General features: G+C 45.8%; 1 protein-coding gene across 1 annotated transcript; it reads right to left on the minus strand.

Annotated features, from left to right (window-relative positions):
• Positions 1–13,083: 13,083 nt before the first annotated feature.
• On the minus strand, positions 13,084–14,752 carry LOC119264036 (extensin-like). Its single transcript, XM_037541215.1, has 2 exons — positions 14,533–14,752; positions 13,084–13,481 (listed from the first exon to the last, which is right to left on the minus strand). The coding sequence occupies exons 1-2, from the start codon at positions 14,750–14,752 to the stop codon at positions 13,084–13,086; spliced, it is 618 nt and encodes a 205-aa protein (XP_037397112.1).
• Positions 14,753–16,884: the final 2,132 nt, after the last annotated feature.

Below are 16,884 nucleotides of genomic sequence, written 5' to 3' on the forward strand. Positions count from 1 at the left end.
TTTCCTCCCCTCACTCCCACTGAATGGTGTTCTTACTGCTGCAGCTGTAGGGGGCTTCACACCATAAGCCCACATTATCAAAATCACTCCCAAAGGGCAATACAGTTATACCAAAATAGCCCCTCATTAATGTGCCGGGGTCTCATATAGAGAGTTCCAGACTGTAGACACTGTTAAACCTCTATTCTTGCCACTTCACTCACATACAGCTCTAGTTGTTAGCTATAATCTCTCTGACGGCATTGACCCTCGTCTCAGAGACCAGCTCATAACCTGATTAAGGTCCCTCTAGATCAACAAAGCCCTCCCAGCATAGCCCACCCAGCATCACCACTGACTGATGGTGAGGCTTTTTCCTATCCAGTGTAAAGTCCATAGGACAGTCCCTGTTTGTGTTGAACTTGCTGAAGGAATAGTGTCTTTAATGTAGATAAACTGGAATTCAACACTCAATAGTAGCATTAAACTGACTCAGCTACTCCTCACATGTTAGAGAGTGCAGTCAGCTGATGTTCCAGCCACAGCAGAATAGTCAGAATAGCACATGCAGCCGTCACTGCCACCGGTTCTAACAGGTTCTAGTGAGTGCTACAGAGTCGAGCGCTGCTTTCCAAATTACTCAGCTATTAAAACTTAAATGTTTTAATAAAAGCCCTAATGCACACTTACTGCAGTGAGTGGGAGATGCTGGGTGAGGAGTCGGGCTGCAGGGTGTTGTAGGAGGAGAACTGAGAGGAGAACCGGGTGAAGGGTGGGCCTGTTAGAAAGGGGAGATGCAGAGTCAGAGGAGTTAAACTTACAGTTTTCTTTCATCACTAAAACAAAGTCAAAAACAAAGATACAGAAAACACTCTCACAGGTACACATTCCTTCAGCACCCATGTCTGTGAACTATGCAGTGAACAATAGTTAACACTCATCATCTGTTGCTGGTGTAAACATCAATAACATATCAATAAAAATTAGACAATGAGAAATAAGTAACAGGTTTAAATAAGTCAATTTACTTTCATATCAAATGTTACTCACTTTCATCTGTTCTTCCATCACGCCTTCAGATCTACAATATAAACAATGCAATATCATTACAGTTAGAGAGAGAGAACAAACAGAGAGAGAGAGACAGAGAGAGAAAGAGGGAGGGAGAGAGGGAGAGAGATAGAAACAAGCAGAGACATACAGAGAGATAGAGAGTGTGAAAGAGGGAGAGAGTGAGAGTGAGAGAGAGACAGGCAGACAGAGAGGGATGTGTACCAGTGGAAGTGCTGCAGCTCCCAGTTGTTGTTGTTGCTGTTGTTGTTGGTTTTCTGTATGTATAATTGCTGCAGTCACAGCAGAAATAAACTAACTCTTCTTGTGTTCTGTGTGACAGCAGCTCTGGATTAATTATTCACACAGTTTAAGTCCACAAACTCACACTGAGAGTTCACTCACACCAGGCAGTACAGAGGACCTTTATTATGATACAGTAAAGCCATCCACACACTTTAAATCCACATATTCTGTAAAAAGTTTCAGCAAAACACAAATAATAAAAAAATGGTGATTTATGTATTTACAGTGCTTAGTCAAAAAAAAACAAGGCAGTGATTAGAACCAATCACAGTCAGGGGGAGGTCTCAGAACTAGTAAGGAGAAGATTAGAACCAATCATAGTCAGGGGAAGGTCTCAGAACTAACAAGAAGGCTTCTTCGTCTTCTTCTTCTGGCTGCTCCCTTTAGGGGTCGCCACAGCGGATCATCTGCCTCCATCTTGCCCTATCCATTGCCTCCTCTACTTTCACAACAATCATCTCCATGTCCACCTTCACTACATCCATAAACCTTCTCTGAGGTCTACCTCTTCTCCTTCTACCCGGCAGCTCCATCTCCAACATTCTTTGCCCAATATATCCACTATTCCTCCTCAACACATGTCCAAACCATCTCAACCTGGCCTCTCTGGCTTTATCTCCAAACTGCTCGACCTTCACCGTCCCTCTGATCTGCTCATTTCTAATCTTGTCCATCCTGGTCACTCCCAACGAAAATCTCAGCATCTTCATCTCCGCCACCTCCAGCTCAGCCTCCTGTCTTTTAGACAGAGCCACAGTCTCCAAACCAAACATCATAGCAGGACGCACTGCTGTCTTATAAACCTTCCCTTTCACTCTTGCTGCTATCCTTCTGTCACACATCAGCCCTGACACCCGTCTCCACCCACTCCATCCTGCCTGCACCCTCTTCTTCACCTCTTTTCTACACTGTCCATTGCTCTGTAGGGTTGCCCCAAGATATTTGAAGTCATCCACCTTTATGACCTCTACTCCTTGCATCTTCACCTTTCCACCTGCCTCCCTCTCATTCACACACATGTATTCCGTCTTGTCTCTACTGACCTTCATTCCTCTCCTCTCCAGTGCAGACCTCCACCTCTCCAGATTCTCTTCCACCTGCTCTCTACTCTCACCACAGATTACAATGTCATCTGCAAACATCATGGTCCATGGAGCCTCCTGCCTGACCTCATCTGTCAACCTGTCCATCACCATTGCAAACAAGAAGGGGCTCAAAGCTGATCCCTGATGTAGCCCCACCTTCACCTTGAAACCATTTGTCACTCCAACTGCACACCTCACCACTGTCTCACTATCCTCATACATGTCCTGCACCACCCTAACATACTTTTCAGCTACACCTGACTTCCTCATACAGTACCACAGTTCCTGTCTTGGCACCCTATCATCTGCCTTCTCTAGATCCACAAAGACACAATGCAGCTCCTTCTGACCTTCTCTGTACTTCTCTACCAACACTCTCAATGCAAAAACTGCATCTGTGGTGCTCTTTCTGGGCATGAAGCCAAACTGCTGCTCACTGATCTGAACCACTCGCCTTAGCCTTGCTTCAACAACTCTTTCCCATACCTTCATGGTGTGGCTCATCAACTTTATACCTCTGTAGTTACTGCAGCTCTGCACATCACCCTTGTTCTTAAAAATGGGGACCAGTTCACTGCTTCTCCACTCATCAGGCATCCTCTCACTCTCCAGGAGTTTGTTAAACAACCTGGTTAAAAAGTCCACTGTCTTCTCTCCTAAACATCTCCATACCTCCACAGGAATGTCATCTGGAACAACTGCCTTTCCATTCTTCATCCTTTTTAAAGCTGCCCTCACTTCCACCTTACTAATTCTCTGCACTTCCTGATCCACTATATCTCCCCCCGTTGTCCTCCTCTCTCTCTCGTTTTCCTCATTCATTAGTTCTTCAAAGTACTCCTTCCATCTACTCAACACTCTCTGTTCACTCACTAGTACATTTCCCTCTCTATCCTTTATCAGCCTAACCTGCTGTACATCCTTTCCAGCTCTATCTCTCTGTTTAGCCAAACGATACAAGTCCTTTACTCCTTCTTTACTGTCCAGCCTCTCATACAGCTCATCATAGCCTTTGCCTTTGCCACCATTCTTTTCGCTATGCGACTAGCCTCACAGCACTCCTGCCTACTTCCTTCATCTCTCTGGTTATCCCACTTTTTCTTAGCTGCCTTCTTCTTCTGAATACTCTCCTGGACTTCTTCATTCCACCACCAACTTTCCTTGTCTTCTTTCCTCTAACCAGACGAAACACCCAACACATTCTTGCCAGTTTCTCTCACCACCTTAGCTGTAGATTTCCAGTCCTCAGGTAGCTCCTCACTGCCCCCAAGGGCCTGTTGCAATTTTTCCCTGAACTGCCTGCAACCATCCTCCTCCTTCAGCTTCCAACATCTAATCTTTGGCTCTGTCTTCACTCTCTTCCTCTTCTTTGTTTCTAATCTCATTCTACAGACAACCACCCTATGCTGCCTTGCTACACTTTCCCCTGGTACCACTTTACAATCTCCAATCTCCTTTAGGTGGCATCTCCTGCTAAGGATATAATCCACCTGTGTGCACCTCCCTCCACTCTTGTATGTCACGCTGTGTTCTTCCCTCTTCTGAAAATACATGTTCACCACAGCCATTTCCATTCTCTTTGCAAAATCTACAACCATCTGACCTTCTGCATTTCTGTCTTTCACTCCATACATACCCAGCACCTCTTCATCCCCTCTGTTCCCTTCACCAACATGTCCATTGAAGTCTGCACCAATCACCAGTCTCTCCTCTCTAGGGACACCATCTACCACTTCATCCATCTTACTCCAAAATTCCTCTTTCTCCTCTAACTGACAACCAACATGTGGTGCATATGAACTGACCACATTCAAAATCACACCATCAACCTCCAACTTCAGGCTCATGATCCTGTCTGACACTCTCTTTACATCCAGAACACTTTTCCCAAGCTGTTCCTTTAGGATTATCCCTACTCCATTTCTCTTCCTCTCTACACCATGATAGAACAGTTTGAATTCACCTCCAATGTTCCTAGCCTTGCTTCCTTTCCCTCTGGTCTCCTGGACACACAGAATATCTACCTTCCTTCTCTCCATCATGTCTGCAAGCTCTCTGCCTTTACCAGTCATTGTCCCGATGTTCAGAGTCCCTACTCTAACCTCCACACTCCTGCCTTTCCTTCTCTCTCGCTGCCGTCTAACCCGCCTTCCTCCTCTCCTCTCTGATGGTCTTCGACCTACAGTAGTCCAATTTCCACCAGCTCCCTGCTGGTCAACAGCACCAGAGGCGGTCGTTGTTAACCCGGGCCTCGACCGATCCAGTATGGCAATAATATTTGTGATCCGCATGATAGTTTTGGCACAAGTTTTATGCCGGATGCCCTTCCGACACCGGCGAGAGCGGCAGCCTGTTACAGCAGCTCCTGCTTACTTTCGTGTTATCCTACTTTTCTCTCTCTGTTAGTACGTAAGTTCACTGTGAGTTGTTTTTTTGTCTTATCTGCACTATGGACACCAAACTACTAGAGTTTGCTCTGGTCCTCACTCTGCTTTTTTCTTTGTTTATGACCGCGTCCGGAGACCGCGTGCGGAGCCATGGCTCCATTGTTTACAACCGGGGTCAGCTGTTGGCACTGCGCCAAATGGCAGTGCTGCCAGACGAGAGACCCGACATCCCCCGCGAGCTGAGGAGGAAGAGATGCGGGTGTCGTGCCAGAGCTCTACGTCGGGCTAAGAGGAGATGCTACAGACCTGTTCTCCCCTCCGTCATTATGGGGAATGTGAGATCTCTCCCCAACAAGATGGACGAGCTGGTGGCACTGACGCGACACCAGAGAGAACGCGAATGCAGCATTATGTTGTTCTCGGCGCTGACCCAGGACACGGTCGTCACGCTGGACGGCTTCCAGCGCGGACAGCACAACGGAGAGCGGGAAGAGGAAAGGAGGTGGCCTGGCAGTATTTGTGAATACCCCCACCCCCAGCCCCACAACTTTCAGCTCACACCCACCCCCCACGGGTTCTTCTGCTGGTTGTCATAACACCCCGTTCACACATTTCAACACTCAGCACCCCCCCTGCTCCAGTCTGACCTTCACAATGGCCCAGGTGAGAAATGAGCTCAGGAAGATCAAGGCGAGGAAGGCTACAGGGCCGGATGGCATCAGTGCCAGGCTCCTCAAGTCCTGCGCAGATCAGCTGTGCGGGATAGTGGAGCACATTTTTAACACAAGCCTGAAGCTGGGGAGAGTACCACAACTGTGGAAAACATCTTGTGTGGTGCCATTGCCAAAAAACACAGCACCCAAAGGACCTCAGCAGCTACAGGCCGGTGGCACTGACGTCACACCTGATGAAGACACTGGAGAGGCTGGTCTTTAGACCACTATGCCCTATGGTGAGCTCATCTATGGACCCACTTCAGTTTGTCTACCAACCTGGCATCGGGGTGGATGACGCCATCATCTACTTGCTGCATGGAGCTCTTTCTCACCTGGAGAAGCCTGGGGGCACTGTGAGAATCACAACACCATGCAGCCTGGGCTCCTGAAGGACAAGCTGGAACAATCACCAATCACAGTCAGGGGAGGTCTCAGAACTAGCAAGAAGGCAATTATGACCAATCACAGTCAGGGGGAAGTCTCAGAACTAACAAGTAGGCGATTATGACCAATCACAGTCAGGGGACAAGAAGTGCTTTGTCTATCTAGAGAAAGTATCTTTGCTAGTTACCAATAGGTTAGAGAAAAAGACAGTCCTGAGCTCAGATACTGCAAGAAACAAAAGTCAGTGTAGATACCCAGAAAAAAGGAACACAGAACTCTGTGCAGTACAGTGCAGTGCAATACAGTATAATACAATACAATACAGTAAACTGCAATACAACAAAATATAAGTGCAGCACAATATATTGCAAACCGTACTTAATTCAGTGCTCATTTAAGTGCTGTGTAAAGAAATGGGTCTTCAGTCTGTGTTTGAATACGCCGAGAGACTCTGCTGTATGGACAGGCACCCACTGCTGTTCATTCCACCACTTGGGTGCCAGTACGGAGAACATTCTCGACGCTTGTCTTCCACGCGCCTTGAAGGATGGCAGGTCAAGCCAAGCTGTACACGAAGCTCAAAGGGCTTGTGGTACAGTTTGAGATTTCACCATTGCCATTAATTAGGTAGGGGCTGGTCCATTTGGTTTATTGATCAGAGGTTTGATAACTGCTAGTTTAAAGGCTTTGGGAACATGGCCCAGACTAAGGGTCAAGTTTACTGTTGTTAACAGAGGGTTTATAATGACTGGCAGTGCTTCTTTGAGTAATTTTGAGGGAATTGCATCAAGTATGCAATCAGGTGGAGGTCTCAGAATAAACAAGATAGTAATTAGGACAAATCTCAGTCAAGTCAAGTCAAAAGGCTTTTATTGTCATTCCATTTATGTACAAATACATAGAGGAGTGAAATTACATTCCTCCGGGAACATCACGGTGCAATAAGGAACAAAAGTACAAAGTGTGAATGTGCAGACATCTTGTGCAAACAAAAAATCAAGCTAGAAACAAATACGATAAATTAAACAGACATTAGACACAGTAAACAGACAGGACAGTGCAGCACAGACACAGCACTCATTTCTGGACATGAGGTCATGGAATAAGGTGCAGAGATATTAACCTGCTGTGATCTGAGAGTCACGCAGTCAGATGACAGACATAGACACAGTAGTTACTCAAGTAGAAAAAAGACTTTAGTTAAGGTTAAACTGAGTTAAACAGTGAAAACACAGTGCAGCATCAATGTTCCAGCATCAAAAGAGCTGTGCTCAGTCTGTGTGAGTTAAGAACCTGATTGCTTGAGGAGCAAAGCCGTTGCAGGGTCTGGCATTGGTGGCACGGATGCTCCGGTACCTTCTGCCAGACGGCAGCAGTGAGTAAAGTCGGTGTGAGGGATGGACGGGGTCGTCCACAGTGCTGGTGGCTTTCCAGATACAATGTGTGGTGTAGATGTCCATGATGGAGGGAAGAGAGACCCAGATGATCTTCTCAGCTGTCCTCACTATATGCTGTAGGGTCTTGCTGTCTGAGGCAGTGCAAATCCCAAACCAAGCAATGATGCAGCTGCTCAGGATGCTCTCCACAGTCCCCCTATAGAACATGGTGAGGACGGGAGGGGGGGAGATGAGCCTTCTTCAGTCTCTGCAGGACGTAGAGGCGCTGCTGGGCTATCTTTGGTTGGTTTGGTTTTGGTGTTGAGGGACCAGGTGAGGTTCTTTGTGTGGCGATACTACCCCGATCTATAACCAACTACGCCACCCCTTAGTTTATACCTAGAGTGAAGGGGAACTCTGCACCAAATAGACACACAGATTCTTTTGTTAGAGAAAATAGATTGCTTGGTCACTCAATGTTCAGCTGACAGTTATAAAATAATAAAAAAAAAGAAATATATATATATATATATATATATATATATATATATATATATATATATATATATCTTTATACCTGTATACAAAAGAAGCTTTATGAAAATAGTTATAATAAAATAAAAACATTAAACAGACTCAATCAAGGTAGAAGACTCTGTCATTTCCTGTTCCGACCAAGATTCCTTGGAAATGACAGAGTAGACGGCAGACTGCAAGACCGGCTGAAGGCGGAGCTTTTTGAAAATGGCGGCAGGCCACTGCTAAACTTTTCAGCTAATTTATTTCTATTCTGCTAGCTTAATCTTAGACAAGCACAAAAGATAAGTAACCATTTTTAGGTTGTCTTTTCTTTATTTCTTATCTAGTTATTTTCAACAACTCCAACACTCTGGAGCACTGCGATATATTCGCCTATATAGACGACTGCTTTGATAGAGTCATCATGAGCAAGTCAAATAAGACGCCATCCACCAAGAGGAGCCGGCCCGAAGAATCCCCAGGAGCGGCCAGCCCACACACCAGCAGCACGGTGGAAGTTCTGGAGTCCATCAATAACAAGCTCTCCAGATTCGACGCGCGCCTGGCTCTAGTGGAAATACTCCACCAAGAGTTTCAGGCCCTGCGGGAATCAGTGGAGTTCAGACCGATCGTGGCTAAGTTCGAACACTTCCAACATAAAGAGCTGTTAAAGAGCCGCGGCCGGGAACTGAGAGGAACGGACTTTAGTTTAAACGACCAGTTCCCCAAGGAGATCCTGGAGCGACGCAAGGTCCTGTTCCCCATCCGTAAACGTTTCATCCAAGGAGGCTCCCGGGCCGTCATTGCAGTGGATAAACTGTACGTTAACGGTCAACTCTACCGCGACATTAATATCACACCATGGCTGTACTAATCAGGTGATCTGCATCAACACCGACGCCTTTATCCGAATACTTTTACATATCACCTTTCCACTAGTATAATAAGACATGTCTAAAAAAAAAATCATTAATGCCGGTTTAATAAGCAGAGTGCCTTAAATTATTTAAATGTTTTCTTCTTTCTTAAGATGTATTTGTTTTCCCTTTTTTGTTGTTGTATGTGCACTTTCATTTTACGTATCACCTTTTTTTCCTCACCCTTTCTCTTTCAATACCCACACAGCGATTTGTTCATTCACTTTAATCGATTTGTTCACACACACACACACACACACACACACACACACACACACACACACACATACATACAGGCATATCTAACAGACACACACAGAGACACACAGCACACACACACACACACACACACACACACATACATACAGGCATATCTAACAGACACACACAGAGACACACAGCACACACTCACACAAACATACAGGAGACACACACAAACACAGCGCAGACACATAGGCATACACGACCTATACATGCAGGCACAGACACACACACACAGACATATAGTGCAGATACACACACAACACATACAACACAGGCATACAGCACACTTATACAACACATACACCTCTAGTAAACATCCAATACTCAAACAGCCAGTTTTAACATGAGTACACTGAGGTTTGTTACATGGAATGTACGTGGAGCTGGTTCGAGGGAAAAGAGATTGAAAATTTTTAATCGGCTAAGCGACTTGCAAGCAGATATTGTCTTTCTACAGGAAACACATCTGTCCAAAACACCTACATACACACTGACCTCTCCTCAGTTCCCTCATGCGTACTCAGCCTGCTACAACTCAAAACAAAGGGGGGTTGCCATACTAATTAACAGAAGGATAAACTTTTCCATTAGCAACAATATAACAGATCCTGAAGGTAGATTTATAATACTTAACTTGTCGATTCTAAATATGCATTTATGTATTGCTAATATATATGGGCCAAATGTTGACGACCCCTCCTTTTTTCATAATATCTTCACAGCACTCTCTGATCATTCTGACACCAAACTAATAATAGGAGGAGATTTCAACCTGGTGCTTCATCCAAAAATCGACAGGCTCAGTACAGCAGTGAGTCAAAGGAACTGGCAGTCTGCAGACACTCTAAAACAATATATGAACGACTTTGGGCTCTCCGATGCGTGGCGTTCACATCACCCCACTCTCCGGGATTACACCTTCTTCTCAGCAGTACACCACTCACATTCTCGTTTAGACAACTTCTTAGTTAGCAATTCTATTATGATGGATGTCACAGACACTCAGATTCACCCTATCACTATCAGTGACCATGCACCGGTGTCTCTCTCTCTGGCACAGAAAAGAACCACACCAACAAACAGGAACTGGAGATTAAATACATCATTACTTAAAGAACAAGATTTCATTAATTATTTCAAAAAGGAATGGACAACATATTTAGAAAATAACGACCTGCCAGGAACATCACCGTGTGTTCTTTGGGAAGCAGGAAAGGCAGTAATGCGGGGGAAGATAATATCCTACTGCACACATAAGAAAAAAAAAGAAAAAACACAGGTGTTAGAATTGGAAGAAAAAATAAAATCCTTAGAAGCTGCCCATGCGGCTTCACCACAAGAACACACAATGAGCAAGCTGAGGAAACTCAAACTGGAATTAAATGAAATAATAGACAAAAAGACACAATTTTTACTGCAAAGGTTGCGTTGGCAGAACTTTGAACATAGCAATAAATCCGGAAGATTCCTTGCTAACCAGTTAAAGCTAAATAAAGAAAAAACAACTATCTCTTCTATTAAAGTCTCAACTGGAAACATCACTCATGACCCACAACAGATAAATAAAGCTTTTAAAGAGTTTTACAAAGCCTTATATTCATCACAGATTAATCCATCTGACGCAGCTATTTAATAATATTAATCTCCCCAAGCTGGAAAATGAACAAGTTGTTGCCCTGGATTCACCACTTGCTTTATCCGAATTACATGAAGCCCTGCAGCATCTACCAAATAACAAAGCCCCAGGCCCAGATGGATTTCCAGTAGAGTTCTACAAAGAATTCTGGTCTGTGCTAGAACCAACCTTTTTCAGAATGGTAACTCAAATTCAAAATGAGAACGTACTGTCCCCAGACATGAATTCTGCTAACATTAGCCTACTTCTTAAACCAGGCAAAGACCCTACACTGCCTTCCAGCTATCGCCCAATTTCACTCATAAACGTAGATCTTAAAATTATTTGCAAAGTCCTTGCCAGAAGATTAGAGGAAATCACTCCACTTATAGTACATCCTGACCAGACAGGTTTATCAAGGGTAGACAATCAGCCAATAACACACGCAGACTAGTAAACATAATAGATTACTGCACAATTAACAAATTAGAAACAACCATTGTATCTTTAGACACAGAAAAGGCATTTGATCAGGTAAACTGGAAATATTTATTAGCAGTCCTACACAAATTCGGATTTGGTTCAACCTTCATAAACTGGATCAAAACCTTACATAGCTCTCCTAGTGCACGTGTTAGGACAAACGATATCACTTCACAAAGCTTCACTCTGCAGAGGGGCACCAGGCAGGGCTGCCCACTATCACCCTCACTTTTCGTTATCTTCATTGAGCCATTAGCAGCAGCAATTCGACAAAATACAAATATTAAAGGAATTAACACAGAAACTACAAACCACAAGATAAGTCTTTATGCAGATGATGTATTACTTTTCCTGGAAAACTCCCAAGCTTCTCTCCCGAATACAATTAGACTAATAGATAGCTTCTCTTCTATATCAGACTATTCCATCAACTGGGGAAAATCAACAGTTTTGCCTATAAACTGTAGTTTCCAGAACACGACCGCCATTCCACTACAATCAGGTAATATTAGATATTTAGGCATACATGTCTCTGCTAGGCTATCAGACTTAGTGCAGTTAAATCATATCCCTTTACTGAAAACAATAGAAGATGATCTCAACGTTGGAACGCCTTACCTATATCACTCATGGGGAGAGTCGCTACCATTAAAATGATGGTTTTACCAAAAATCAACTATTTATTCTCACTAATCCCAAATAAACCCCCTGCTGCTTGGTTTAAGTCCTTAGATTCAAACATCTCACAATTCTTATGGAAAAATAAGCCATCAAGAATAAGTCTGAAAACTCTACAAAAGCCGAAAAAACAATGGTGGTTTAGAACTACCAAATTTTTATAATTATTTATTAGCCAATAGATTACAATACATTTCAAAATGGATCAAACCTGACTTATTAGACAGTCCATGGTTGGACCTAGAACAAGCATTCTGTAGAAAAACAAAACTCTCAGACTTACCATTACATTAGCTCTAATATTAAGCGCCATGACGCTTTTAAAAGCCTCAGTATAAATAGATCACTGACAGCCTGGTGGGAATTTCTAAAACTAACTCAGTCTCCACTTATTCATGCAAACTAACACCCATTTGGAACAATCCAGACATTTGTCAGAATAAGAAGTACTAAATTTCACATCATGGCGATGAAAAGGGAATAAAAAATTTAGAACATGTTATTAAAGATGGAAACTTTGTCACATTCCAGGAACTCATATCAGAATATGAAATAAACAACAGTAAATTTCTTGAATATCAACAATTGAAATCCATCATTCAAGAGTGATTTAATCCCAACCAACTAAATTTGGAAATATCAACATGGGTAACTGAATTTTTAAATTTATGTACCCCTAAATTATTATCAAAACTGTACAAATTATTATTAAAATTTGATGACTCAATCTCCCTCCTGATAGCCAAATGGGAACGTGATCTCTCTATCAATCAAGATCAAAGCTTTTGGACAGAAATATGTTCAAATATCTTCAAAATAAGTAAAAGCCCCAACTTACAACTTATACAATACAAAGTCCTTCATAGAGTACATTATACAGGACAAAGGATGTTCCAAATGGGCCTAGCACAATCAAACATATGCACCCACTGTACAGCCAATGTAACCGATAACTATCTGCATGCTATATGGGATTGTAGGCCTGTTCAGATGTTCTGGCACAGGATATGTACAGACTTGTCCACGTGGCTTAAATGTTGCATCCCAACCTCACCCAGACTGTGCATCTTAGGAGACATCAGTGAATTGGTTATGGATGCAAATACATCACACATAGTTCTCACTGCCCTATGCATCACCAAGAAAACCATCCTCATTAACTGGAAGCAAAAAAAAGATCTACATATTACTCTTTACAAAAATTTATTATTTGATCACATTAGTCTGGAAAGAATGTCTGCTTCCTCTAAAAACCAGTTGGAGGAATTCTCTTTGGCTCCCACTGATCAACTCCACTAGTTAGTCGGGGTGGTTGGCTGTGGTTTCATCTCCCGGGTGGCCTAGTTGGTGGCTGGGAATTGACTCTGGGATGACTGCTTGTGTCGGTAACTTCCTGAGTAAGCTGGGGGGCCTCGGCGGCTGACCTGGGGTGTCTGTGTGCTTGCCCTGGTTGGTGGTGGATGGGTGGGGGCTCGGGGGGCGCCGCCGTTTTGCCTCGGGTGCAGGTCCGGGGACGCGTGGAGGGCGGGTGCAGGCCCTGGGTGGGGTAGCTGGCCTCCCCTCCGGGGCTGGTGGCGGGGCCCGATGCCTTGGAGCCGCCCGACCCCATGCTGGGTCCCTGCCCGTGCGGGGATGGCTTGCGCCGCTGCGGGCGCACCACCGGGTGGGGCGGGTTGACCTTGCGTCGGGGCGTCGGGTCTGTGCCTTGGGGTTCTGGGGTGCCTGAGTGGCGGGGGTGGGGCGGTGACCAGTGGGGGGGTGTGGGGTGGACTGGGGGCAATGGGTTCCTGACTCAGGCCAGCTTGTCTTCTGTCTCGTTGATGTCTGTTGTTGTTTGACTGTTGTTTGACTGGAATGGTTCAGTACAGGTGTATATAGGTGTGGGGGTCTATGTGTAGGTGTATATATGAGAGCAGGTGGATGTGTGGGTGTATATAGAGGATGAATGTGTCTAGGTGTACATATATGTCTAGGTGAATGTGTGGGTACACATGAGGGTAGATGTATATGTGGGACGGGTGTGTGGGGGTGTGTGTGTGCGGGGGGGGGGGGCTGTGTGTGGGTCCGGGGGTGTGTGCGGGGGGGGGGGGGTGTGGGATGTGTGGACGCCCGCGTTCGCATGGGCATGTGGTGCTGTGTGGTTGGTGTTGCTGGGCGGGCTGCTCTCTGCGGTGGGGGAGGTGGGGGCTTGGGCGGGGTGGCGGCGTAGGGTGTCTCCGTGACCTCCCCGGGCCGCCCTCATCCTGCCTCGAGCGGGGGGACAGTGAAACGCGGAAGCCTCATGAGTCAGCTAGTCAGCTGGCTCTCCTCTCCAGAGGATCATTGCCTCTGGACCTACATACCCCCCCCCTCCATCCACCCCCGACACACACACACACACACATACATACATTACTTACCCCCACCCAAGCAAACACACACAAACACACACAGTACTCATACATTTAGGATCTGGGGGCAGGCATGTTGCCGGGGGTCGATGAGGTTCGACCCGCTGTCATGGCCTCACTCGTCTCCTGACGACTGTCTGTCCCTCAGTTTTTACTGCACTTTAGACATTCAGGGCTTTTGAGGGGACGGTGTAGATGGACACTGCAGACCAGTGGCCGGTGCTTAGCCCATGTTTGCCCACACACCTGTCCACCCCAATTTTAACTACACCATAGTATCACACACTACCCCACATTCATATACACCAACTCCTGCACTCAACACTTCACTGGAGGTGGAAGGGTGGAAGGTCATCCCCTCACCCGTGTTTCCTGCTCCCTACCGGGGCAGGGTGTTGAACGCCGGAACAGGGGCTGGGCCGGGGGGCATTCTGGCGTTTCTGGGGTTGCTGCCCGGGCCCCCGCCACCCCCGCCGCGGAGGGTGGCCGGTATGGCGGTGCCAGCCATGTGGCATTGTATGGTTGGGTGGGTGTGGGCGTCTGTGCGCCCGCGCGCAATTCTTCCCTGGCGTGCGCCCTCGGACTCGTGTGCAGTCCGTGCATGTTCCTCCCGTGTGTGCGCCCCCCCGCACATGTGCACGTTCGTCCCATGTATGCATCCATATACAAAACTGGTACTGGCTGGCCTTTCACATTCGCCCCCACCTCATCTAGGGGGATGGGGGGGGTGTATATATGGGTGTGTGTTTGTACATATTGGGGTGATGAGTATGTATATAGTGTGGGTGTATGTATGTAGGAATGTATATAGGTGTGGAGGTATGTGTGCGTAGGTGTATATATAGGGGTGGAGAATATAAGGGAGTGAAGGGTATGTAGGTGTATATATGAGGTTGAGTGTATGTGAGGACAGCTGGTTCTGGGTCGGGGGATTGTTGTCCCCGGTCCTCTCCCGGCTGCTCCCCCTGTGGTTGCTACTTCCCCCCCCAGATGGGGGGGCGCCTTGGGGCTTCAGGGCCTGGCCTGGTACTCCTGCGTGACGGTTGGCCCGCTCCCCTGGGTGGTTGGGCTCCTGGGCGGCTCAGGGCCCCTCGGCGGGGATGGGGCCCTGCTGGGTGGTGGGTAGCTCTCGGGCGTATGAGGTGCTGGGTCTTTGCTGCTGCCTCATGATGGGGAGGGGCATCCTGGGGGCGGCTCTGGTTCCTCTGGTTCCCCTGGACCTGCGCTCCATGGCTGGGGGGGGTGCTGTCCGGAGTCCCCCTCTCCCTTCCGCTGGGGTGGGCATGCAGGGGTCACTGGGAGATACGGCCCAGGGTCTCCACTGCTCCTGGGGGGGCCGCGGCGGGCGGGATTCCCTGGTCTTTCTCTGCCTTCCTCTGGCCTCCGGGGAGATGTTGTCGCAGCTTTCTGCCCTCGCTATTGAGTGCATCTTGTGACAAATTTATACTGTACTGCACTCACAAACACACACACACACACACACACACACACACACACTCACATACACACACACACACACCCACATACACATACATCACAGTCATTTGTGCAGTATTTGCAAGTGCTGTATGTCTCAGGTACACGTTCTTCTCTTTTCTCAGGAGCAGCAGTTGGTGAACCATCGCCGTGGCATTTGCGCTGTGTTTTTCTTTTTTTCTGCCCTTTTGTTATTTCCCTTTTTTTTCCCCCCCCCCCCCCCAGCTTATCACTCCTCTCCCTTCTTTACAGATTCCCCTGACCTGTCAAGTCTGGCATGATGCTAACACATTTCATTAAAATATCAAATGTATAAACAAATGAATCAAATAATTAAAAATAAAGAAAGAAAGAAAGAAACACTGACAAGATGAGCCTATAATCTATAGTGCTCATTTTGGAAAAGTAAATCTGTTTGGCACAGTAACGCAGTCTGACCATAATTCTGATTGCAAATCTGCCGGACAAGACAGGCAAAAAAAAAAAAAAAAAAAACATTAAAAAAAATAAAAAAAAGGATCTACATATGTATAGCTGCCCACTAGAAACTTACATCCAGCCTGGGAATAGAGGATGAACTATATAGTTCTATAATTTCCAATAAATAGCATGTGAATCACAACACCCTCAAATCAAATCAATTCAATAAAATGCAGAATAAGACTTTCACTACAAACGCCAATCAGTGAACACTACACCCCACTCAATAGCTCACTACAATGAATAGCCTTCCAATTATCCCAACTGGATGATATAACTACAATCACAGACTCATACAAAAAAAAAAGGGTAAGAGATAAAAAAAAAAAAGGGAAATATATAACCAAACCATAAATACTGGGAGTCAGAGTAGCATTTCCATAACGATCATCTAATACACAGTTTAAAACTGGGTCTTAATCAGAACATTTCTAAAATAAAAAAAAGGGATAAAGAAAACAGCAGCTAGCAGCAGTTCACAGCTCTTATCACATTAACAGGCAGCAATTCTCCATACGCCCCGCTTTCCAGCTTGGTTATAATGGCCTGCCGCTGTCCACAGCGTTCATTAGCTTCCTTACATTCACCAGCACCAACGCCCGTTGCCTCACACTATAGCACAACCGGTCACGCTTAACTCAACAGCACGTCCGTATGTCTCTTCACAACTTCTTTACTCTCACTACTGTGCACAATTCCACCGCTACAGCACATTTATGCCGGTGTGCATCTATCCGGACAGCGCATACGTCCAATCATTTACTCTGCATTTACTGCTT

Source organism: Pygocentrus nattereri, chromosome 9 (genome assembly GCF_015220715.1).
Source record: "Pygocentrus nattereri isolate fPygNat1 chromosome 9, fPygNat1.pri, whole genome shotgun sequence".
Taxonomy (NCBI): Eukaryota; Metazoa; Chordata; class Actinopteri; order Characiformes; family Serrasalmidae; genus Pygocentrus; species Pygocentrus nattereri.